At 41.9% G+C, this 26671-nt stretch overlaps 1 protein-coding gene across 7 annotated transcripts; it reads left to right on the top strand.

The window, feature by feature from the left end:
• Positions 1-898: 898 nt before the first annotated feature.
• REEP2 (receptor accessory protein 2) lies at positions 899-26671 on the top strand. 7 transcript variants are annotated; one of them, XR_014545570.1, is made up of 8 exons: positions 899-1322; positions 1932-2004; positions 7006-7082; positions 14827-14940; positions 15431-15578; positions 16514-16674; positions 18785-18937; positions 26308-26671. XR_014545570.1 is itself a non-coding variant. In XM_083603643.1 (8 exons), exons 1-8 carry the CDS (start codon positions 1291-1293, stop codon positions 18857-18859), a joined length of 801 nt encoding a protein of 266 aa, XP_083459769.1. In that variant the 5' UTR covers positions 1167-1290; the 3' UTR covers positions 18860-26671. The 7 variants fall into 7 exon arrangements, 2 of the variants coding, with proteins under 2 accessions (XP_083459768.1, XP_083459769.1); XR_014545571.1 differs by having other exon boundaries at positions 19797-26671; XR_014545572.1 differs by having other exon boundaries at positions 18785-18975.

The raw sequence follows: 26671 nt of genomic DNA, 5'->3' as shown, positions 1-26671 counted from the left end.
CAGTGAGCCTTTTCCTTTTTTACGCTTTCACCAATTATCCATTAAATATATATGCTAAAAACATTTTAAGAAGAATGGCAAGGCCACTGAGAACGCATGTACATTTTAACTTTCTTGGATGTCAGAAAATTGTAAAACAAAAGAAAACAAAATAGGGTTATCTTTTAAACTGGTATCTTATTCGTTGTAGTGCTTTGTTTATTAAGGGGGTTTAAAAAAGACTCACTAGAACAGTGGGATGTGTCTTAAATACTGGAAACGGAAGAACAAGCCAGTTTAAGATAATTTGATTTAATTACATGATCTAACAAACTACAAGAGGTATTCAATCTCAATTCTGATGGAAACGCTGAGGGGATTGGGTGAGAAAGATGGAGTTTTGCTTGCTTTCTAGAAGGAAGCAGGGGTGCAAAAACACCTTGAGTGCCCCTTTCCAGGGCCTTTGGGGAGAGGGCCACCTGATAAGCATGGGGTAGCTGCTGCCTGAGACACCGATGAGAGCTGTTGGCAGAGGCCCAGACTGGTGTTTCCTCCGCATCCTCAGCCCGGTCCTGAACAAAACCCCAAGGATTTTAGGGATTCGCGATGGATAACTCCGTCAAATCGAACAGCACCTGCAAGAGAGCCCCCCGCCCACACCAATATCCATTGTCTACTTCTATGGCGGGGGGAGCCTTTCGGTTATTTCCCGGCCTTGCCCTTTAACGGTTTATTATAATAAACCTGGAGGCTCTTCTTGCACACGAATATTTGAAATACGCAACTGGCTGGCTGGGGCCTGAGGCTGCCTATTCCAGTTGCGGCGTTGCAAACCCAGCAGGCGGGCTGCCACCTGAACCCCGTTTCCCCGAGAGTAAGCCGCACTGAACTCAACAGGACTTACTTCTGAGGAGGCGTGGCAAGGACTGCGCCGCAAGCCCTCTAAAGCGCTGGTCCAGAGACGAGCGCTATTGCGGGGCTGGCTCTGCCTTCTAGGGCGGGGAGCGTGTCGCTTGACGCGAGGCCTGGCGGAGGCGCCGGACCTGCTGCTCTGCCACGGAGAGATGACGCGAAGGCCCAGCAGCAGCAGCAGCAACCGCCGCACTGACGACGAGCCCACCGCCATGCACCCGCTGCTCTTTTTCCCTCCGACAGGCGCCGCTGGCTCCTCCCCTTTAAGGAGCCGGGGCGGGGCCGCGCTTGCTGCAGGAACCTGCCCTTTAACAGCGCTCTCTCCTTTCCTCGCTGGTGCCGCTGCCGAAAGCCAGCTCGCCAGTCCCCGCCGGCCCCCGGAGGAGCCTCGGCCTCGCCATGGTGTCCTGGATCATCTCCCGGCTGGTGGTGTAAGCGCGCGGCGGCGGCGGCAGGAGGAGGGGGACGACGACAACGGGGAGGCCCTCCTCGCCCGTTGCTAGGCAACGGGAAGAAGATGGGGACGGGGGTCGTCTGGACGGGCGGCTCTCCCGAATCCCACCCCGCCCGGTGGTGCCCGCTGCGCCCAGCCCTTTTCTCGGCTCCTCCACTCCTCTGGCTCTCGGGGGCTCCTGAGGTGGACGTCCCCCCCCCCCGGCCCCTGCTGCCACCCCGCCCAGCTTAGCCCTGACCCTGACAGGTGACAAGAGCGAGCCCAGGGGCGTCGCCTGGACACCGCGGGGCTCCCCCCCCCCGCTTATTAAGCTGCTGTCCGTTTAACGGCCTCTGGGCGCCACCACCTGAGGGCTGCAGGTAGGGCGCCCAGCGCCTCTGACGTTCTGCCAGCCTTGCAGCGGCTGCGCTAGGCCTTCTCTGCGCTGGCAGCGGAAGGGGGGAAGAGGGTGGATGGGCGGGCTAGCAGGGACCGGGGCTTCTCCGGCCTGGAGCCGACTCTAAGCTGAATGAATAATCTCATGAGGTTTTTCTTCTTCCTTTCTCTTTTCTGTTTAAATAATAATAACAACAACCTCTTGTTCCAGGCTGGTTTTCGGCACCTTGTACCCAGCATACTCCTCTTACAAAGCTGTGAAGACGAAAAATGTGAAGGAATATGTAAGTGTGAGGCAATTAACCATTCTCTTGGTTTAACACCAACCCTTACTGTAGCTTGTCTCCCGGTGGTGTGAAGATACTAGCGACATAGCTTGTTCAAGCAGGAAATTGGAATTGTACTGCAAAACGATGCTACAGTCCATGTCACCTGTGTTACACAACACTGAATAGTTCATCTGAGCATTTTCGGCCTTGTTTGAGTAAATAATGGTGGAATAGAGCTGAAATACCCATTGTGCTCAGTTTCGGTTTTAAAATTACATTATAGACCCATTTAAGCACCAAGTGACAGAAACTTCAAATGTGAAAATTCCTGAGGTGTCTTCACAATTGACTTAAATACTTTTTTTAGCACCTACATATCTGTGATGTCACTTCACCACAGCTCCAACTAATTTGCATTACCTCTTTGCTTTATTCTGCAGTAAAGGTTACAGCTAGTGCAGCCCACTTGCCTAGTCTGTAGCATGTGCTTCATAAATGGCAAAATCCACTTTCTGCATGGCTTTTAGTCAATTTAAACCAGATGGTTGCACATTTTTGCACATTACAAACTATGCTTCTATCACTTGCGTGTTTGCACAAAGTGTGAAAAGTGTCATTTTAGTGTCATTTGTGAAAATGCAAGTGTTTCTTATTGCCACTTTCTATTTGCTGCAGTTTCCCTGACATTGCTATCTAGAATACTGTGGCATTTTCAAGAGTAATACTGAGAATTCTTCTTAGTATGGGATGTGCTTCTTCGGAAAGTTGTTGTAAAACTGAAAGCAGCAAAGAGGCATTTTAAATCCAGAATGGATTCTTTGTTTTTAAAACGTAGCCCCTTCCTTTTAAAATGTGGGACCAAAGACCATCCTTACCCATTGCTTGTGAAAATCCTACCATAATGAATTTAGGATACAGTGCAGCTCAAGCAAAATGATGTACGTATGTATAGTTGTTAAATGGGCAAGATATATATAGTTGAAAATAATTCAAGAGGGAGTGAATTTAGTCCAAGGAGCAATGCTGCTTCATTTACTTATTTACCACATTTTGTTGCTCTGTGATTCAATTATGAAATGAAGAAAATTTCTTATTTAACTTCTATGACTTTGTTACTAAAGTTCAGTTGTGGGGAAATTAACATATTGATTGCATTTGAAAATGCATACTAGGAATGCTTCTGAAGCAGTTTAAGAAAAAAAAACCCTCTTTGGTTTGTGTTCTAGTTTTGCAGAATATTTGAGTTAGATGGCTTTTTAAAGCATTAGACAAATTCCTGAAGGAAAATAAATCGGTGGCTATTAGCAAATGCACTGTGGTGGGGGCCGAGCGGTCTTCAGCCCCCCAGTTTTTCAAGAAGGGGGCTGGGCTCCCCCCAAATCTAGTGGCCTGCTCTGCCACCTCTACCCCACCTATGTCGTGAAACCCTGCTGATGTCATGTGGGGATGAGGAGGCTGAGCGGGGAGCCTGGCGGCCCCACTCTGCCTCCTCCACCCTGACCAATGTTGTGCAGGGAGGAGGAGGCCAACCATGTTCCCCATTCCCCGGCATCACAGTGGGCGGGACACGTCACATGCCATGTAACATGATGCCTCACATGATGCACCTCCGCAATGTGGGGGGCAAGTGAGTGCCCTTGGCTGCTAGCCATGATAACTAAATGGAACATTCATGTGTCTGAATATCAGTTGCTTGGAATCAAATGACATAGAAGGACTATTGCCTTCATGCGCTGTTTGTGGGCCTTCAAGTAGCACCTGGCAGAACATTGTTAGAAATGGGGTACTAGACTAGAATGGAGACTGTCGGATCCAGCAACTTATGTTTGCTCCACCACTTTGGCAAAAAAGGGAGGTTTAACATAAGCCTTCTGTTTCAGAGATCCATGGTGAGATTCTTCAGCAGAGATCTCACTATTGATTGTTTTAATGTAGCAGATATTACTGAATCCCATAGTGAGCATAGCATATAGGCTTTGTAACCTTTCTCTACTTCTTACAGCCCCTTGCCTGCCTGCCTCCAGGGAGTGTGCCGAGCAAGCGCCGGCCAAACAGTCATTCAGCAAGAGGGCCCGGGACACGGCAGCAAGGCCAGCCTGGGCTCTGGGGCCCAGAAACCCCAGCAGGGCTTTTATTAGTTAGGGAGGGCAAAAGTTGAACATGTGGTAGGCCTCACTCCTCCAAGATTTCTTCCCACATCCATGGATTGCAGATGTATCCAAAATAACTGGAGGTGTGAAAGGTACATCTGGCTCTGCCCTAACTATGATACCCAATTTGGAATGGATGTGAGTAGTTTTTTTCTGTGAAGTGTTCAGTGAACGGATCACAGTGAAATAGTTGAGTGGTCCTCCCCCGCCTTTAAGGCCAAACATTGATCACTAGAAGAGTTTCATTGGACAACTGAGTAGATTCAATGGTGGCAGAAAAGTCTGACTTATTTGCTGCCATCACCACCAGGGTAATGAAAGTGAGCTCTAGCCTGTGTGATCACATTTGTCATGAGTCTCCCGCTATTGTCATTCCAGTTGTTGCCCATGTTGTTTCATTGCCTTAAGTTTCCCAGACCCATTAGGGAGAAAATTTGGCTCTCTGCTGCGTTCCATGATTCATGCACAGTGATGACCTGCAAATACAAGTTCAGGGATTCGAACAGCCTTGGTCCCAAATAAATAATTTTTGTTGTAACTATTATTATAAGTTGGCAGCCCTTCCCCAACCGCTACTAAATCCCAGTCTCCCTTGCTCACCCCTGTTCAAGGTTGCATGGTCAGTTATTGAGGGGCTACACGGAGAGCAAATAATCTTGACCATTATGTACCCTAAAATACCCCATCAGGGTACATGAGTTGTATGTACCCTAAAATACCCCATCACTTCTGTGTAGCTGTGCACTGAAAGCCAAATTTGTTAACAGCAAGCAAGCTGTTTTTTTACTTTGTCTGCCATTACTGATCATTTTGTTGAGGAACCCCTGATAATATGAGGAATGCTGAGGAACACAATTCGAAGGAAAGTACTTTAAAATAGCAGCTATACTTGGATTTGGTGTCTCTGGCATTAGTTGGTATTAGCTGAAAATACATGTTAGTGTCAGTGGGAAAAGGCTGTTTGGATATCCTCAAGCTTTAGTAAGAATAAAACAAGAGCATCAAAAAATATTTTTCAAAAGATTAGTAATAGGGATGCCAAATGTCTGGGCTTTCCTGGACACATCTGGGAATTGCTCTGAAAAATGGCATCCAGGCATATTTTTGCTAAATTGGCAAAATGTTGGGGAAAACCTGGATGTATGGTAAATTTGGGCTGTTTTTATTTTTTTAAATGTTCCTATAAAAGGCTCAACAACTCCATCTGGATTTTCACTTTGGGGAATATGGCATGGGCAACCCTAATTAATAAAGGGTAGACGGTATGAAATCTAAAAAGAAATATTGTTCATAACCATAATACAGAGTGAAGTGGCTAAAAATGGACACTTTCAGATTTCATCGTAGTATAGAAGTGTGAGTCACCCAGGTATTTGGAAGGAATTGCAAGTTCAAAGTTACTGTTTAGAACAAGCTGCTTTTCAGGAGCTTCTTCTAGCCATATGTTGAAAGCCAACACCAATTTCAGTGGCAATATTTTTTTACATAATGCCTTGCAGTTAAGGAACAGCAGGGGGAGCCAGCTTCTCTTTCTAGTGTGGAACAGGCTCGTTAAATTGTTCAGACAGATGAGGGCATAACCTTGGCTGCCAAAATATTCGTAATAGTATTAAACTTTACTGTAGCAAAATTGACATGCTGTTCTAAAGGTCAACTCCTCCTTTTTGGTGTGGGGATACATTGCATTGTTTATACTATTTTCCTTGTAATCTGCTTTGATATTGGTAGCCCATCTTATAATTAGGTTGTTCTGGTCACCCCCAACTTTTTTTGCTGAGAATTGTTGATTTGTGGGTAGCAACATTATTTACTCATAAAATGTATCTCTCAGTTTCCTGTGTTGTCTCTCATCCTGGAAATGGTTAAGACTTCCTAGTGAAGATCAGACTTGTGCACAGCACAACCAAAGCAGGAGAACAAGGGATACGAAAATCAGACATGAAAGACTGGCCAGGTCACACATTGTGGTAAACTATAGTTAATAATTTACCATGAACATGCCAAGCAGGGCTGTTTTGCTCCTCCTGGCACATTATACAAACTCATTTAGATGAGTGTTTAATCATGGTTTGTTCTATTCTATTAAACCATTATCAGTAAGCCATGAACAAACCTTAGTTACAAACTGTGGCTCGTTGGAGTTAAACAAAGCACAATGTATGGTTCAGACACAATGGAAAGCTAGGAGTTGTTTGTTTGTTTGTTTGTTTGTTTGTTTGTTTGTTGCTTGCATGAGTCAAGAAGAGTGAAGTAGGAGTAATACAATTCTGCATGATAAGTCATCACCATGATGTGCAAACAAGGTCTCTGTTCTCAAGCACCAGTTGTAAATAGGATGTGCAAGGTTTTAATTCCTTTGTGAGGTTAGCGCAATCTGGTAAAGAGGGATGGTTGTTCAGAATCTGTTACAACTGCCCATATTCCTTGATGGCGTCAGTGCAGATGTTAGAGGAGAAATGTGCATTACACTGTGAACAGGACCGTTGAACTATGTATATCTTAGATCTGCACAAATTGTTCACGAAAGTGCAAAAATTCCAGGTCATTTGAATTAACGAGAAGGCTGTACACATGGCCAAGTAATGATAAGACTTAAGTGTGGTGAAAAGCTATAGGTGTCTGAAAATTATTGGCGGGCAAACCTTAAAGCAGAATTTCTGTTTTTGGAACTTACCTTGATGTCTCTGCTACTAGACACTGTTGAAGAGAGAGACCAACTGTTTGAAACCCAGAATTGCTGACATTTGGACATGGGTATAATTATAATGAACTGCTTCAAAATGACAAGATTTGGCATCAGTCAGGAATTTGTTTTAAGTAGGTTGCAGCTTTCAAATGATATGTAATGGTGCTGGCTGTCTTGCAGGTCAAATGGATGATGTATTGGATTGTGTTTGCTTTCTTCACCACAGCAGAGACACTCACAGACATCATTCTCTCTTGGTAAGTACCCTGCCACACTTAGGAAGTAAGCGGGGGGGGGGGGACTACTGGATACTTCAATTCTTTTTCAGTTATCCATCTAGAATTGGTTGCTGTGAGGCAATTTGGTAAGATATTCAGCTTCCCTGTAGTTATCCTGTTCTTGAGAAAAACAAACATAGTGTTGTTCAGGTTTATTATTTGAATGTTCTGTAGTAAACCATATACACAATGACTGAAAGTTGTGTTGTTGGCAAAAATGTGTAGTTGTTTTGCTTGTCCTCCCAACCTAGAAAAAAAAGATATAGGGTCTTCTAGAGCAGGGGTCAGCAACCTAAGGCCCATGGGCTGGTAGCAGCCCACGAGGCTTGTCTAACCAGCCCATGGCGACCCCTGCCGCCCTCTGCCTTACCAGCGTGGTGCGGCGCAGGGACTGACTTCTGGGTTGATGGCGCATGCGCATGGGTGCTCCTCCGACCTGGATGTGCACCGGAAATAGCGTGTGCGCACTCATGTGGGATGGAGAAGTGCCTGTGTGCATGCACCCACACTATTTCCGGCGCACTTCCGGGTCGGGAGAGCACCGGAAATAGCGTGTGTGCACAGGCACTCCTCTGACCCGGAAGAGCGTGCGTGCACACATGCTCCGGCCCATCCTCTGATTAAGGTTGCCAACCTCTGTTCTAGAGAGCAAAAAATGAATGAAGAATGGGATTCTAGTTTTACGAATCTGATTTGTGGAGTGTGAGGGAGAGAAGCTGAAACCTAATGGAAACTATAGGGATAGTTGTAGAGTAATCTTTGAATATTGTGATTCTAGTTCTGATTAAATGTTAGGTTCTGACACTATTGCATGTCTTGTGCTTTGCTAACAAATTTCCAAAGATTTGTTCTCAACAGTGTAAATCCCTGTTAGGCAAACATTGAGCTGTATTGTGCTGATTTATTTGTCCTGACTAGTACTGAGGACAGAGATGATGTCCTAATCCTGCAGTATCTGTGTGCAAAACTCCTAGCTGCCACTTTGTCCAGAAGTCTAAAATGAAGGGGGTAATTGATGGGTTGGAAACATCAGTCATTCCCAGGCAGAGGGCCAGTGCTGATGGAACATCCCAATGTTACTCTCTTCCCAATGACTCTCTTCACAAATACTTGAGTAGTGCAACTGCTGGGACATAACTCTGTTTGCAGGGTTGAGGATAACTTTGGATATGGACTTATCAAGGCTATGGTGAAAACTTAAAAAGAGACTTCAAGAAGATACATCCCGTAAAGGGTATGTGTGGCCTGTTCAATAGCTGGCCTTGTCATGTTGATTCTGTTCCATCTGTAGCTTCTCTCTTCTTCCGTCTGCTTATCTCATCTTTGCTGCTCTCTGGACTGTCAGTCTTTGTTCATCTCTAACCTGAGCTTGATTCTAGCTTTTCCATTTCTCTCAGGTTTCCCTTTTATTTCGAGCTGAAAATCGCATTTGTGATCTGGCTGCTCTCTCCTTACACCAAGGGCTCCAGCGTTCTCTACAGGAAGTTTGTTCACCCAACGCTCTCCAATAAGGAGAAGGTACTTCCTTCAGATTGCCCTACATATAAATCCTGGAAGTTTAGTGACATGAGATCATGATAGATTGCAGAAAAGATACTGGTATTAGCTCTGTCTGTGCTTGATATAAATCATGCTTATGCCTGCTCATAATAGATGTGTGGCAACTGCTGCTTTTACAGAGCAATAGTGAATTCCTAGTTTGTAACCTGATGAGAATTTGTTAGCTCTAACCTGAATAACGTAGCTTTAGAGTAGAGTTCATGGCTCCTAACTGTGAGCCAAAGGGCCATGCATGGAGAGTTTGAGGGACTCTTTGGAACAACATTTGTTGCAGGGCAGGGGCTATAACCAGAAGAGAAACTACCTTTACTCTTTGTAGTCTACACTGTGATTAGTGGTAGATGCATAATTACTCTCCTTTATCTCATGTAGTTCTAGCACAGGGCAAAGTATAGGCATGGTCATTCATTTAGTTTGAGCCTGCTGATAAGGGGTGACAGTCTCCATCAACTTGTAAGTGCCGTATGCATTTTTACCTTAGGACATAATTTTTTTGAGTAATATTTCAGCCTTCTGGGAGTAGCATTCACTGGAATATTGAATTTCCTTCCTTTCAACCACTATATGTTAGTGCTGGGCAACACTTTGGGAGACTCAGAGCACTTGCTATACAATCCATTCTGCTGTGCTATCTAATATATAATGTTTTCCTGGATTTTTGGATTTTATAGTTGGCTTCATGATGTTGGTGCAAGAAGGGGTTAGGATTTCAGGCAGAAGTGTCTCAAGATTCAGAAAAATTATGGATACATGGTCGTAATGCTAAGAAAGAATGTACTGCACAAGGAAACAAGTTCTATATGCAGCTTTAAATCACATGAACTACCGGTATATTTAATCCTTTCTCTGCTAATCCCTCAGTGTTGCAAAAGAGAGCTAGGCAGTCCCTTGGAATTAACAGGTCAAAGGCTGGCTGGTTCTGTCTGAGGACTGCTTCTTACCATACTTTTTGTAACAGTATTAGTATATCTGCCTTGTGTCAGTTATGATAGCACATGTATGTTTAAATGATGACTTATTCACAAAATAAACAGGTCTGATAATTGTGAAATGATTAAGCTAATTCTCCCTGTATTTGATAGGGATCCCATGGATCCATGTAAGGCAAAGGTATATTAACACAAACATTCTCCCAGTCTGTATTTCTTGAAAAGCACTGTACACCTCTATGTTTTTGGGGAGGGAGCACAAAGCATTGTATTCAATCACAATGTCTTTATGCATACATTTAGTTAAGCTTCCTCTAGCACTGACTGACTTCTCAGACTGGTGCTGCTTTTTCATACTGCTTCACATTCCTTCTTGAAATTCGGACTTCTATATTTCTAAAGAGATCCAAAGCATGAGCATAGCAGGATTTCAAAGTTTTATATTTTTAACTACCGTATTTTTCACTCTATAAGACGCACCAGACCACAAGACGCACCTAGTTTTTGGAGGAGGAAAACAAGAAAAAAATATATATTCTGAATCTCAGAAGCCAGAACAGCAAGAGGGATCGCTGCACAGTGAAAGCAGCAATTCCTCTTGCTGTTCTGGCTTCTGGGATAGCTGCACAGCCTGCGTTCGCTCCATAAGATGCACACACATTTCCCCTTACTTTTTAGAAGGGAAAAGGTGAGTCTTATAGAGCAAAAAATACGGTAAATGTTAAATCTGTTCCAAGCATGGGACTGACTAGGACAGTCAGTATCAGACATTGGAAAATGTGGATATGGTGAATTTCCCACTAAATAACACTAGTTTGAACCCATAAGGACATTAGAAGAGCCTGCTGGATCAGACCAATGGGCCATCTAGTCTAGCATGCTGTTCTCATAGTGACCAACAAGATGTGTGTGGGAAACTGAAGCAGGGGCTGAAGAAAAGAGCACTCTCGCCTCTTGGAGTTTCCAGCAACTTGATGTTAGAAGCATTACTGCCTCTAACTGTAGAGGCAGAGCATAGCCATCATGGCTAGTAGACATTGTTAACTTTATCCTCCATAAATTTAAAAGCCACTCAACTTGGTGGCCATCACTGCCTGCTGTGGGAGCGAGTTACATGGTTTCACTAGGCACTGTGTGAATTAGTACTTTCTTTTATCTGTCCTGAATCTTCCAACATTCAGCTTCACTGGATATGAGTTCTAGTGTTATGAAAGAGGGGGAAAACTTTTCTCTAGCCACTTTCTCTATGGCATGCATAACTTTAAATTTCTATTGTGTCACCTCTTTCTTGCCTTTTCTCGAAACTAAAAAGTTCCAAAAGCTGCAACCTTTGTTTCTCTTTCCCCTTGATCATCCACCTGCTGGAGTCAACAATGACTTTTGCACTTGGCTTGCTAGGTCATCATAGTTGTGATACAGAATACAAAATCAAGAAAGGATTCAATTGCTGAGTGTGGAATACCACGAGTGGATATTTTTGTCATGTGTGTCTGAAGTGTGGGAGGTCTTCTAGTACAAGAGATTTAAGAAAATTGACCCCAGGAAGTAGCTTTCTTTCTGTGGCAAAGTTTTGGTATATGTGTAATTTGTTTTCTCCTTGATGCTGCTAATGTTGAGGAAGACTGAAATTGGCACAACGCTGAATTTGGCACAATGAAACACAATACAACAATTACATGAGCCTTGATGTTCATTTCTCATTTAAAAACTAAGGGTACGTGCTTCCCATTTTTCTCCTGGGGATCAGATTTCACAATATCAGGACACAGGTTGTTTGTTTGTTTGTTTTTTTTTTGCTGTGAACCTGTGTCTCTTCTCTTGAGTGGCTAATCATTCAAGTTCTCACTGGATATTAGTATGCTCTTGTGCTCTAAAAAAAAAAAGGAGTATCTAACGTTTTTGGATGGCATGCATATTTGTGGTATGACAAGGTCAAAGCACATAAAGCATTTAAAAACCATATTGTCAGGAAAGCATTGTTTAATGTCTGGATAAGATATAAAGACTTACTTGAAAATAAAACCCCAAGGTGGTTGTCACCGATGGAAGCAAAGGCTCAGAAAAAGCTCAATATGGAGGCCAAATGGCCGAAATATTGGGAAATTTTGGAGCAAGAAGGAGACAAATTGAAATTGCAGAGTTTTGAGAAATTAAAAGATAAAGTGCGAGACTGGCTTCACTATTATCAAATAAGGGAGGCTTACAATTTGGACAAAAAAATTGGCTTCCAGGTGGAGAAATCAAAACTGGAAACAGAACTGTTAGATCCTAAAACAAAAATACTTTCTAGAATGTATAACTTGCTGTTAAAATGGAACACTCAGGATGAAACGGTCAAATCTGTTATATTTAAATGGGCACAAGATGTTGGACATAACATTATGTTCGCCGACTGGGAACAGTTGTGGACCACAGGTATGAAATTTATGGCATGTAATGCCCTAAGAGAGAATATTATGAAAATGATATACAGGTGGTACATGACACCAGTCAAGCTTGCAAAAATCTATCATTTGCCCGATAATAAATGTTGGAAATGTAAAGAAAACGAAGGTGCATTCTTTCATCTTTGGTGGACGTGCCCAAAGATTAAGGCTTTCTGGGAGATGATCTATAATGAAATGAAAAAGGTATTTAAATATACCTTCCTGAAGAAACCAGAGGCCTTTCTCCTGGGCATAGTCGGCCAATTGGTGCCAAAGAAGGATAGAACTTTCTTTATGTATGCGACAACAGCAGCAAGAATACTCATTGCAAAGTATTGGAAGACACAAGATTTACCCACCCTGGAAGAGTGGCAGATGAAGGTGATGGACTATATGGAACTGGCGGAAATGACTGGCAGAATCCGAGACCAGGGAGAAGAGTTGGTGGAAGAAGATTGGAAGAAATTTAATGACTATTTGCGGAAACATTGTAAAATCAATGAATGTTAAAATGATGTTGGATTGAAATTAAGTGGCATTAGCAACAAGGTTAATAAGATTATGTAAAAATGGATTGATAACGGATGAAAATATATAGTTATAATATGTTGAGATATAGAGTTAAGATAAATGAAAGAGGGTAAGGATTTACCCTCACATGAACCAATCATGTGAATGGGAATACAAAAAAGGGAGGTGTGAGGAGGTCAAGGAAATAAGCAAATGAAAATTAAAATAGAAAAACTAATTTGTCTTTTTAATTTTTTTCTATTTACCTTTGTATGTTTTTTATATCTTTTTATATAAGTCTTTTTGTATTTTTTTCTTTTTTTCTTTTTATTCTGTAACTCTTTGTTTTTTGTGAAATTTCAGTAAATATCTATAAAAAATAAAAAATAAAAAAAGGAGTATGAGCCAGATGGTCATGGTATACTGTATTGGCCTGAATATAAACCACACTTTCCCCCCAAATTCCAACAGTGAAAAGTTAAAGTGCGCATATTTTCATGACCCCACAGCAAAGCGGTGTGGCTCCCCCCAGGAAATGGCCCGGGTATTGTCTCTCCCCCCCCCCCCAATTTTAAAGGTGCGGCTTATATTCGGGCCAATACAGTATCTGTATTCTAATAAATAGGAGAGGTCACACTCTCAATACTTCTAACAAACTGATGAGGGTCTTGATTCCACCCAGTCTTGGAAGAGATCCGCCCCCCCACTCGTGTTAAAACTAAGAATAATAGTCCTGAAATTTCTCTTATAGTTAATTGGTTAATCTTTCATAAAATTTGGCTGTTTTAGGATCAGACTAGACATGACAAGTGCAGCTATTTTTGCTTATTGACCTGCTAGCTATGTTTATGCCTACAGGTGAACAGTGAGTTCCAAAGTCCATACAGTTCAATTGTTTCTGTAGATAGAATGATTTGATAGCAGCCACCTTTAACAATAACTAGCCCATGCATTTATAGTCTATCAGGGCTACATTCTCTCCAGGTTGGATAGAGAAAAAATTCTCTCCATTTCAATAGACTAAAATGCAAATCAATCAGTGACAAAATCTTCACCAGACTCATAATCCAGATGAGTTTAGCCCAGCCTCTGATGTATGTAAGTCATTGAACCAGTGGTGTAAGAATTTCTTCCTGTGTGTTTTTTGGAATGGCAGTGGAGGAAAAAATTCCATTTTATAAGGTGATTAATATCAGTGAATGAGTGTCAACATAGCATTAGACAGACTTAGAAGTTTCCAAGTTTTTAGTTTTGTTTACTAAATGCATATAAAATAAACATGCTAAATTAGAGAAATTTTCTGTATGTCCTAGAAAATTTCCAATGCAAACAAGGTTTTCTATTGCTAATTACCCAAAATTGCATAAGAAATTTTCCAAAAAGCTTTCTAGAAAAAAATCCAGAAATGTCCTATTTAACATTTACTGGTAGTCAACATGTTGACATTGATCTTGACATTGAAGTCAACATTTACTGTTATGTCATGATACTTTAAAACTGGCCTTTAGAATTATGCTTCATTGCTGCCAGAACTAGTTTGTGAAATTCCTCTCTTCTGTTCCATAAAGACAAGTTACTGCTTGATCTTAGTCTTACTTAAAGATATATTCTTCCATATGAATAATTGTTTAAGCATGTTTTTCTTCCCCTCTTACCTGGGTTGCCTGTGTTAAGATGTGATGGGTACTTCTAAGTACATGATTCTCAAAATGAGAGGTGTTGGTTTTTCTGTTACCTGGTCCTGCTGAACTATTTTTGTACTCTGTAATCTAGTGTATTGTTAATTAGTGCAGCTGCATTTGTTCTGTTGTGTGCATTGATGATCCATAGGTGATTCTTTTTCTCATTCCACCATGCAAGCTATCAATGGATAGTTTATAACCTCTGGAAAGATTTACTTAGTCATCAGAGAAAGTTTGAAAGGTTTTATAATTAACAAAAGTAAAACATTATGATGACTTTGAGAACTTCTGTTCTGTTTTGTTGTTCAAACCCTATGGACTTGGACCTTGCCTTATACCTAGTTGGACTATAAGTCCATCTAGCCAAGTATTGTGTACACTGACTAGCAGCCCTCGCCAGGGTTTCAGACAGGCAACATTCCCAGCCCTTCCTGGAGGTACTGAGAATTAAACCCTAAGCAATTCAGTATTCAAAGCAGATGCTCTACTACTGAGCTTCAGCCCTTCCCCAAAAAACTTCCTCTTAAAAGCTTTTGTGTGAGTATGTATCATTCTTGAGGGCTATAGCTATGCAAATAATTTTTTAATGTGGCCTTCCCCACCAATTAAATCCTAGGAAATCGATGAGTATATCAGCCAGGCCCGTGACAAGAGTTATGAAACTATGATGCGAGTTGGCAAGCGAGGATTAAATTTGGCAGCCAATGCAGCAGTTACTGCAGCTGCAAAGGTAACTCCTTATATACCTATGTGCCATATCAACCCTGTTCACTTCTGTTGGACTTTTGGTTTCATAACTGTATCCCACTTCCCCACCTCCATGCTGTTTGCTAAGTTGTTCTTTCAAGCTAGACATGAGACAAACTCACCTGCAGCTTGCCATCTGATTGGATTTTATTCTGATCCTGATCTGATTTTAGGATGTATTTTAACTGATTGCCTGATTTTATGTTAATTTGTTATACATTTGATGTTAGCCACTCTGAGCCTGGTTTTGGCCGGGGAGGGGGGGTATAAATAAATAAAACTTATTATTATTATTATTATTATTATTATTATTATTATTATTATTATTATTATTACCTGACCAAGCTGTGTCCCTCTCATCTAACTGCTGTCGTGTGTTCTTTTCCATTGGAAGCTGTTCTAGCATGTCCTCTGATGTGTTCTGAATGGTTCAACTCATGTGAATAGTTACAACTAGAAATTGTGTCTTAAAGGGCCAAGGAGTTTTGTCTGAAAAACTACGGAGTTTCAGCATGCAGGACTTGACTTTGATTCGGGATGATGACACTGTGCATTTACGGAGCCCTGAGCCACGCATGCGTACTTCTGCTACTGGACATCTTGAAACTGTTGATGATTCAGGTTAACAGCAATCCATTCATATTATTTAATGAGGGCAGATGTCTAAGAGTTGTGGGCTTGGGGCAAATATTGAAGCATCTAACTTCAGTGGTAGTTAGCTATGTTTTGAACTTGGGAGTGCATGCACACCTATATTTCATGCAGTACTCACACTTGCAATGGACATGCTGCTTAAAGAAAGAATTCACATTTTCCCAGCAGCAAGATATTATAGTTTGGGCCACACTACTCATGACAGCAGCAGGCCCGTATTTTTAAATGTGGGTATTTTCCAGTAATATATAAAGCAAGGCGTGGAAGCATAAAAGGAGGTTTCTGTGTTCACATACACAAAACAACTTCTTTTATCTTTATCTTCTATACCTCTGCGTAATTTTCATTCAACCAGTGATCCTAGCTAGGAGATAGACTGGGGGAGGGGAGAGGATGTGTGCAAAGGAAGGGTTTGATCTCCTTTGCACCTGGGCACCCCTTCTTCACTTTACACTGCACACCACCAATCCACACTGGTCTGGATTGGGGGAGGAACCAAACTCCTGTTACTTTTGTTTAAAGCGGGGGGGAGGTGAATCCAAATAAAGTGATTCAAAGAGTTATTTAAAGACGCCGAGTCTTTTGTCACCTTCACAGTTTGATTCTCCACAACTTTCCATAGACATCTGAAGGCTCCCCTTTTTGGGAAGTTTTTAATGTCTGATGTTTCACTGTGTTCTGTTATATTCTGTTGGAAGCTGCCCACAGTGGCTGGGTCAACCCAGTCATGTGGGTGGGGCACAAGTGTGTGTGTGTAATAAATTATTAGTCACCTTAGTATTAGTATTATTTATTTTCTCCTTTCCTTCAAGAACCTTGGCATCAGAGATGGCATTTTCATTTTCTGCTCCTCCTCCATATTAAAAAATAACGGGCATCTCTGCTTTTGGTTTTCTCCTCAGGTGCATCCTGTTATTCCTCATCGGAAGAGATGACTCTGTCTCAAAGACATAATGGGGCCCAGTCTGATGCCAGAACAGACCCATCAGATGACGATACAGGAGACAAAGTTCCCAAACGGACCCAGAGCCTAAAAGCTCCAAAAAAAGTGACAAAGACTGAGGTGAGCTGGATGTAATTGTTTGGAAAGCTTGCAGCTGGATCCTGCCTCATATATAACTTGTGTGCTTCAGCCTGGCACATAATCTCTTTTAATAGCTGCCCCTCCCTTGCAAGTGTGCTTTGCTTGCCTGCCAGATATCTTTTACTACATTTTGAAGTTTTGGACAGGATTCAACTAATGGGTCCCATCAGCAGAAGCCTGCACAAGAACTTCAGCTTGTACAAAAGGGCTTTCTCCCCTGCATCCCCCAAAATTGGCCCGGAGGGGATCAGGAGAACACCCAGAACTGCTCACGGAAAGGAAAGAGGGATCATTCTGTTTGGCAGGCTGAAATGTTTGCAGTAGCAGAACAATCAGAAGAGTGTGGTGTTGAATTCCTCCTGTTGTTTCACATTCCTATTCTGTCAATAATTTAAATGCCTCTTTAGTAAGAATTTAAGGCATTACTAAGGGCTGAAAGTAGATGTGATGGCAGTAGCAACTTGTTCATTTGCACCATTGCTATGCCAAGCAGAGAGTGGATAGTGTCTCATTTTTAACTTTTTAAATGAGAATGTGCATGACATGCTGAATACTTCTTCATTCATTTGCTTACCTTCCCATGCTCTATTGTCCCCACTCCCCTCTTGCAGTACTGGAAGTTGGCTTAGCTTTGAGAAAGGGCTTGGGGTGTTGGAACATGGGAAGGAAAGGCAAAAGAGGGGAGATTCAACTTCCTTCTCTTATGTACACCCTTTTGATGTTAAAGTTGGACTCCCCTGCTTCATTTGTGAATGCATAGGCACATGAATGAATAAACATGAATGTGCTACTGCCACATCTTATTTGGCACTCAGGATGCATCCAGTTTTATGAGTTTTTGCATGATCTGCTGCTGACATTAGGGGCACAGCCTGCAGACATTCCATCAGCTGTTTTTGTTTGGACTCCACTTCCTGATTTTTCCAGTGCCAAAATATATTATATAGTATGGCTTTATGTTGCAAACAAGTGGCTCAAATAAGATTTTCTGTGTGCGCAGTTTGTGCACATGTCCACGCATCCAGTTTTTAATCTTAGATTTTTCGTAGGAATTCCACTGTATCAGGTCCACGCCACACCTTGAAGAAATGTTTCCATGCTGTGGTTTTCTGGCCTCTTCCTTCAATAATTGCTCCCTTGTCCTTCAGTAACCTTTTCTGCTCTGGGTATATGCACAACTATATGGGGATATAAATTTTCATTTTGTTGGTAAAAATCAAAATTATTATTTTTAGGGGGAAAGGCCCAACCAAAAATGCACTAATGAGCTTCCATATATATTTCACATTAAGAGGGAATTTGGATTAAATGTCAAAAAGCATAGGTTGGCATTTTGATGATGACACTCTCCTGTGGACTGTGCAAAAATACTTGTGTGCATGGACAGCACCAGTTTCACAATAAACCTTTATCTGGAAGCACCCCTTGTTAAAGAGCTAAAAAGTTTCACATATTTGACATTAACTGAAATTTGGTGGTGGTCTTGCTGGCTGCATGCAGCACATCAGGTCATTTAGTGTAGAGTGCTTTAGCTGTCCTGGCCCCCAGCTAGATTACAGCTGATGATATATCATTGGGTGGCAGGAATTGGCTGTGGCTGGCTTCCTTCATGAAGTTTTGGGTTGTATCTGAATCAAAGGCTTCCTACACATCTGGACATGCCTGCAAGAGTAGCTGAAATGATACTGGTTATTCAGTATGATTGTTCAGGTTCTGTTTCTGGAAATAGTTTTGAAGGAGCTGGTAAAGAGCCAGAAAATGGCTGTGTAGGAGAATAACCTATTTTATTTGAGTGCCCTCTGCTGACTGCTTTATAGGTTTGTTTTATTTTATTTTTGTCATTTTCTGTTAGTGCTACTGTACCAGACGTTTTTCTTATTCTGAGGTTACTAATTGAATTGATTCATTAATAGAATTACAGAAGTAAGAGGGCTTAAAACTGAATAGCAATCAGTTCCTTTTGTTCTGGAAGCAGGAGCTCAGTGAATGATGTGAGGTCTCAGCAAAAATTTCATCAGGCTCTTTCTTTTTTTAAGCTCCTTGTCCTGCAACTAGTTTCATGTTATTTCTCTCCTCTCTTGCTTTCCAGCCCCCACAAAAGACTGTCAAAGCCCGTCCCAAGAAGAAAGTTACAGGTTCCAGTGCTGCTGGCGAGTCAGCCTAAGGACATCCCAGCCTGTCTGTCCTAGGGCTCTTCAGACACTTTGATGAGCACTCTCCAAGGAAAGGGAGCTGAGATCATGTACATAACAGCTACTGCTTTGTAGAGCTCATTCCAAGGCAAGAGGGTGACTGAAATTTGGCACACAGATTAGAGGATGGCCATCCTCAGGAATTATTTACACTTCATCTCTGTGATGGAGAGAATGCTAATCTGTCTGTACATAGCCTGTTGTTTTGGGATTCCCTCTCTGTGTGTAACCCTAATAGGGAAACTCTTTGCTGGAACAACTCTTCCATTAGGGTTAGAGCCATCTTTGACAGAGAGGCTGGAAGGAAAAAAAAATCAAGACGGGTGCCACTGAAATTCTAATTGGAGGTGGGGAGCTCCCCAATAATATTTCAGCATTTCACTGGTTGTCATGCTGTAGCTGCTGTGGGGAATTGTTAGGAAGTGCCTGGAGCAAAGTGACTGGTAGTGTTATCTAAACTCATTTGGGCAGAAGCAAGAGACAAAAGTGTAGGTTTGCTTGGTGCTTTGCTACATGGGCAACTGCTTGCCTGTGGGATTGGGTAAAGTGGTGTTTTTTGCAGGGAGTCTGCAGATGTTTGGGAGAGGGGTGGAAGGTGAGAATGCAAGCGGCTGGCTTCTTTACCACTATTTGGTGCCTATTTCTAAGCAGCCTCTTTTGCTTGGTTGGAAGCATTTTAAGTCTGCTCATGGTAGATGTTGCGACGGTAGAACTATTTGCATGGTTTTTTTCAAGTAGAATAAGGCTGGGAGGAAGGTGACGAAGCTAAGAGGACCACGGTTGGAGCAGGGGGTGTGAGAATGCCTCGGCACAGATCAGTCTCTCCAAAGAGTTGAAATCCTGAATAGCCACTGTCTAAGAACCAAACACTTTGGCCCCCTGCTTCAGAGTTGCCTTTATATTTTACAGGTCAGTCTGTTTTCTGTAAGAATTGTTTGGAAAAGGCATGTGTATGGAAGAAGCTGGAGGAAATATGGATGGTACCTTAAGTTTCTGCTGTGTTCTTAATTATGCTTTATTTGCACTGGGAATATAAGGTTGGAGCTCGATCAGTGTAACCTGATAAGTAGGCAAAAAGTAGCAACCCTTTTTGGAGCTTTTCTGGCATTTTGTAATGAGGTAAGTAAGTGATGGGACATTCCTCAATGATTCCATGGGTGGATAAGGGATAACGTTACTTGGCTCTCAGGAACTACTCATTTCTGCCACCACTGACTTCCATCATTCCCTGTTAACTCTGGTTACATTTTGGAGGCAATATTATTTAGTGTTTGAGACTATCATAGAATTGTAGCATTGGAAGGGACCCTGAGGATCATCTAGCCCAACTCCTTGCAGTGCAGGAATATGCAGCCGATCAAACCTGCAACCTTGGCATTATTAGCACCACGCTCTAACCATCTAGCATTCTGTGAAAAACCGAATTCAGTTTTGTATCATGCTCCAATCAAATGGATAGATAAATAATGATAAACATTTCTGTTCCAGACAGTTTAACATATACAGATATGACTGTCCTGATCTAGGACTATAGTGCAGGAATACTGAGACACATAGTGTATAGATAAACCCTGCTGTTCTCTAACCTAGCCCTTTAATAAATTATCCAACTTCTGAATATGTGCCAAAGCCACTAGTCTTTTAAACAGTGGAGCAAATGTATGAGATCTAACAGTGCTGGAAACAAATTTCAGTTACCCTCATCTACTATAAGTTAATGGCAAATCGGGCTGATGTTGGGTATGCAACATGGCCACGCAGCTGCTTCACTATGCAGTTTAAATCCTGATTTTTCACTACAGGCTGACATGTACTGCTTCCTAAATAAGTTTTTTAAGAAGCTAACCTCCATTGAGTTCTGTGAGACTGCTTCCTAATCAGTGTACTTTAGGATTGCACCTTTAAGCACACTTTTTAATTTGTATAGTTTCAGAGCAGAGAAGGCTTATCATTAAGATTACATAGTTGAAGAGATTCCCTTTATCCTCTTCCAAATCAGCTACAAACCTGCACTCGTGTGCTGTACTTCTCTTCTGGATACTTGTTAGTTCAGCCTCTGCAAGTACAAAGAAAATGAATCACAACATTTTTGCCATTCTTTTTGGCAGCGGCTGTTTAATGCCAAAAAATTGGCAAGCTATAATTACAAATTACATTTTGTAATTTGTCAAGGATGCAGACCCTAAATCTCAGATTAGGTTTTTACTATTTGGAAGGTACTTTGGTTTGCTGAGTGTGAGAATGTAGAACCATACTGCACTTTTTACACAGCTGATCCCTCTCTCCTAGTACCATGCAATTAATCTTCAGTAGTTTTATTTAAATCAAGTATGGGTTTACATGTGCAATGGCTGCACTTCCTTATGCTTGGAATATGTATGAATGGGGAAAGTGCATTTGAATGCTGGGCTGGCTGTAAGTGAGACATTTGTATTGCTGTAGTATATGAAGGGGAAAGCCTTTCTGTTTCACAGAGAAAGCAACACTACTTTTATCAGCTTGCTTGCTTTTATCAACTTGTGTTTCAGCAGCACACTGTGGTTGTTGCTTGTAGATACTGCCTTGTGTTTTTTACAGCACATACATCAAACTCTTCCCAGCATCCTTTGTATGAGGCAGTACTTTTGCATAGAAGTTGATAAACTGGAATCAGGGTTAGCACTTCTCCTAGAAGTGTGCACAGTTTTTCAGCAGTGCTTCCAGTGAAGTATAAGGATGGGATGATGCTGAATAACTTGAGCCCATTCCCTGAGATGCTTAAGTCCTGAGGCAGTTTCTACCTTTTCATATTAGCCTGGTCTGCTTCTCAGTCCCCATCTTCTCACCACATCCTGTTGGGTCAGTTTTAATTGTAGTCCAATTGGGTGTTTTACTTTTATTATACTTCTAAAAGTATTTCTAAACCACTGGCTCATAAGAAAATATCAGGATGGTGTGCAATGTGTAAGTATTCAAACAATCTAAAATACAGAACAATTGACCTACACTGAATCAGATTAATCCTCTGAAAACAATTGTCATAAAAGAAACATTTTCAGCAGGCAGCAAAATATCTAAATTGTTAGGCGTCTGGTTTTTGTTGGTTTGCTTTTGTGTAACACCATATGGTCTTTTCATATTTGTGTCCCTTAATTATTTTAAATTTCCTATCAGTTTTATGTTTAAGAACATCATTATCCTGCAGCTGGGCTTCATATTCAGCTTGATGATCAAATATATATGGGAACCTGCCTTTTTCTACACCATGTATTATTTTATACACCTCCGTAATATCTCCCCACTTTTTCTCCCTTTTTTTGAAACAAAAGCTCCAAATGCTGTAATATTTTCTCATATGGCAGTTTCTCTAGCTCCTTGATCATTTTAGTTGCCCTTTCCTGCACCTTTTTCAACTCCTATGCTACAGTCCCAACAAAAATACCCCCCACTCAGCTGCTGTTTGGCATGGGAGGAAAGCTTCTGTTGGCAGCAGTGAGAACTCCCCTCATATGCCAAATAGCTGTCGTCGTCGTCCCCCCGGTGAGGGCAGGTATCAGAACCGCAGTGTGGAAGGAAAGGGTTAAACCTCCTCCCCATGCACCTTATCCTGACCGGTGGTTGCTATTTACAATCTTTGGAGCAGGAGATATGCAGAATGTTAAACCATGTGATTAACATCATGTGTAGCTGGCCCTTGGGTAGCCTGTTTAACAATTCATGGGGGGAGGGGATGATAGAGCTCCTTGAATGGAGATTTTCCTCTCTATTGGCTGCTATTATTCTTAAGAGACTTTATCACAATAAGGCCATGATCCTATGTACACTTGCTTGGGACCACTAAACATCATAAGACTTATCTCTATGTAAACATTATAGGGTTGTGCCATTAATGGCTCTGTGATGAAAGAGTCTGATATTGAGACTATCATAGGACAGAACAAACACCATATAAATAACATGGTAATCTGAATTCTTTTCTTTTCTTTAACCTCTCTTTACCTCTTACGTGTTAGGAGGTCCACGATGGAAGAATTCAAAACTTGTTTTGAGTCAGGTGCAAAATGGAATTGCCACTTAATCAGTTTTGCGGTTTTTTTCTACAATCAAGCATTGTATACATTTTAGGAAATAAATAAATAAACTTCATTGTAGTACAGAGAACCTTGGATTTAGAGTGTGGTAAGAATGTGCTCCTATTTCTGCATCCTTCCCACAGTCTGGCTCTGCTGTTGTGTTTTGGGTTTGTAAGATTAGAAGAGTAATAGCAAGAGAACCCATGTAGCTAGCAGAAGGCTCTAATAATGCTGTTCTTCAGAGGCAGAATATAGCTGGAAGAGACTTTTATCATGAAATCTGGCTCTTCCCCATTCCAGGCAAGAGTGTCTTTCAGCATTGTGTAGCGGTGAAATGTTTCTTGTTTCTCCAGGAACGGGGGTGGGAGGGGTTTGTTTTCCTTTTCTTGTGTTGTCATGTTGGACATGGTATTTAGAACCTCTTTGGGATATTATCCTTGCACCAGGACAACAGCTGGTGTTATCCGATGGCCTTCTCTTCAACCAACTTCTGTTGAAGTGCCAACTCCTATTGGTTGAACCCTTCTCTCTCAAATGTAAGCAAATACAAGCCTTGAAGTTTCACAGAGCCTTTCCATTGCGAGCAGCTTGCTTACTGACAAGTCACTCCTCTGCCACTGTTGTTACGTAGATCCAGTTCTCCAGCAGCAGCAGTCTGTGTTTGCCTCCTTTCATCAGGATTCTTTTAATCTGAGCTAGCCTTAGTACTTGCATTCTCTGATTTCTGCTGTGTAAAGGGGACAGTGCTGCTGTCATTCTTTTGCAGACATTCACAGTGACTGATTTGAATTTGCATGGCAGGTCTGGAGGAGAGCCAAGAAACGGAGACTCATTATGTTGAATGCCAGTCATTTCCCTTGTTTGTTGAACAGGCAGCAGTAGATGTGACAAGGATAGGACGCTATACCAGTGTATTCCCTTCTGCCTGCTAGAGGAACAGCAGTCAGTCAGTAAGAAGTGGACAACAAGATTGGGTAAAGCAAACTTATTTAAAGGTCTTAATCCTGCTGCCCAGTCAGTCAGATCCTTGCCATCATAGTTCAGTTACAGCTGTCATTGGCAGCTCCAGTACCTCTTCGGCCACTGTGTCAAGTCTTCAGTGAGTATACTGGCAGAGGGTAAGCAATAGCTTTTCAGAGAACCGGAGGCAACATTTTGGAGTGACCATTGCCTATATGACATACCCTCTTCTTCTGATCTCTGGTCAAACTAGTTTTGCAGACTTTGTAGCATTTCAAGCGGTCTAGGGGAAGTTGAAGCAACCTCTTAGCAGAAGAAACACTAAATATGCCCATTTTAATGTGACCTCTGTAGAAACAACGTTCATTATAAGGAAATGACACTCTTTCAGAGCCTCTTCTACCATTAGGCTAAATGGGGATACTTCATCAGAAAGCAGATTTTGGGTGTCCTGAATTTGCAGCTAATTTTTACTTCTAATTTATTATTGTATTTTGACTGCCAAGTAGAGGTGATTGTAGGATTTTGTGTCTCTGGTGAAAAAATAACTTGGTCAGCCTTGGGTACTGCATACTTTGTTGGGGTTGGAGGGTATCTGCTGTTCCACCTGAGGCAGCAAAATAGCATGTGCTGAGAGAAAAAAATACTTTGTTCTTATACAAAATAAATGTCCCCTTAGGAGTGAAATGGGCTAGAGCAGAAGATCGGGTCTCGTCAGCTTTACTCCTGCTTGGGCTTGTAGGGGACTGTAGGAAGCTGCCTCTGTCAGGAGTTAGACTCCAAATTGAATAAACAACTTTTCCCTTCTCAGCAGGGCTACCTTCCTCCCCACATGTTGTTTTGTGCTGTTGTCAAGCTGCCAGTGTTAGTAGCATTAAAAAAAGGGGGGGAGACTGCTTGCATTGCTCCAGAGAAAGAATAATCCGTACACAGCAGCTATCTATACACTGGTGGAAGGATGAAGAGTATCTTGACTTATGAACAAGGCAGGACAGGACAGGGTGCTGTTAAGCAAATGACTAGAGGAGGTCCTCCCACAGGATTTATGTGACTAAACTGAGAAAAGGAAAGGGGATTTCCAAGGAGATGGGATAATAGCCAGTTATTCTCAGGATCTGGTGAGACTCCAAGGATGAGTCAGCTACATGAACTAATAGAAACATATCGGTAGGCAGTCTGAGTGAAGCTATTTCCTTGTCTTATTGAGAGAGATGAGCCCAGCTGCTCATCCTCAACCTTATCATGTTTTGCAGTTTAATGGGAAATGAAAAGCTCCTCCACCATATTGTATCTACTAAGGTATTACTTATGTATACTGACTATGCTAAGACTGCCTGTTGAGATCAGATAGATGTTCAGGAAACAATTCATCCTGGATGCTGCACCATTCTTTGTACCCACCTTACTGGGAGCTGCTGTTTTCAGACTTGGATTGTCGCTTTCATCTTGTAGTGAGCTCTTCATGGTACCACTCTGTCCAGCACAAATTATTTTACTAGCCCTGGAAAGATTGCCCCATGATCTCTTGCTTCCCTAGGAGTCCATGTTCTGTCTCACTGGAATTTATTCAGAAACATGCATCTCCCCACCACCATCTCATGCATAGAGGATGTTCACAGTCAGGGGACCTCTTAAGAAGGAAGCTATGTACCTCAGCACCCCCCGCCCCCCAAAAAACCTATTTCCTGCTGCCTTGCAGAAAAATCATTGATCTCCTATGGAGAGAACACACAGTTCTCTTTTATCGATGGATATGAAGTTGCTGTATTACAGAAAAAAACTTAGCCCTGCTCTGTGGGAAACCACCCTCTTATCCCTGTTCTCTTTTAAGTGGCAATCTTGTTACCTGGTTGAGCCATAGCATATTGTAGCCATTGTGCAAATGCTCTGGAATCTGTGCTTACACTTCAGGCACCTGTATCAGACTCTGGGAGTCTGGGTGTCTTGTTACGTATCAGTGTAAGTATCCCAGAGCCTCTGTGTACATGCATTCATCAGTATTACTTTGTGAACCCTTAGTAGTATTTTATCTGGTTTTTTCAGGCTCTTGGTGACTGGCAAAGGCTCCTGCTAGATGACCTTGTATAATTTTACTCTACCAGAACAAATTGTTGTTATTCCTACTTGAGCCCTTTATAAAGTTGTGATCTAGTAAGAAGAGGTATCTAACATATATTTGGGAACAGATTGCATGGTTATTTGAGTGTTTTTACACTTTATGTACTAACTGAAATCATATCACATGAAAGGTTGAGGAGAGCAACACCAATTGCATTAAAGGTTTGTTTGAAGGCCACGGAATGTACTTCAATCAATCAATTGGCCTCCAGCACAGCTTCTGCACCATTTCTCACTAGGTAGATCATGACTATATTCTGTGTCTCTTCCTGTTTTTTCACCCCAAGCAGGCCTTGAATTCTCTTCATTAGAATATTTGTCACTTCAGGACAATGGTGGTTGAATTTCCTCCTTCCTCAAAAAGAGTATCGTAGCTGCAGAGAGGTTGCAGCCTGGGACCCAAGTATTGGGACCAGTGGGACCAAATGCAGTAGGATTCCAGAGGAGAAAAAGTTTACAGCAGCCACCTGAGACTGTGAAATTGACCTTTCCTGGAAATTCTCTGGCCTGGAAGAATGAACTTTGATGTTAGACCTTTGAGAATTACAGATATTTGAACAAGTGTTTGTAGCAAAGTCCAGTATCAAAGCTGCTCCTGTTTTATTTGCAATGACAAACTGGAATCAGAAATAATATGGAATGTAGACAAATATA

Source organism: Podarcis filfolensis (assembly GCF_964270895.1).
Source record: "Podarcis filfolensis genome assembly, chromosome: 2".
In the NCBI taxonomy this organism is placed as follows: Eukaryota; Metazoa; Chordata; class Lepidosauria; order Squamata; family Lacertidae; genus Podarcis; species Podarcis filfolensis.
The sequence above is the reverse complement of the archived record's forward strand: the minus strand, read 5'-3'. Positions and strand labels throughout refer to the sequence as shown.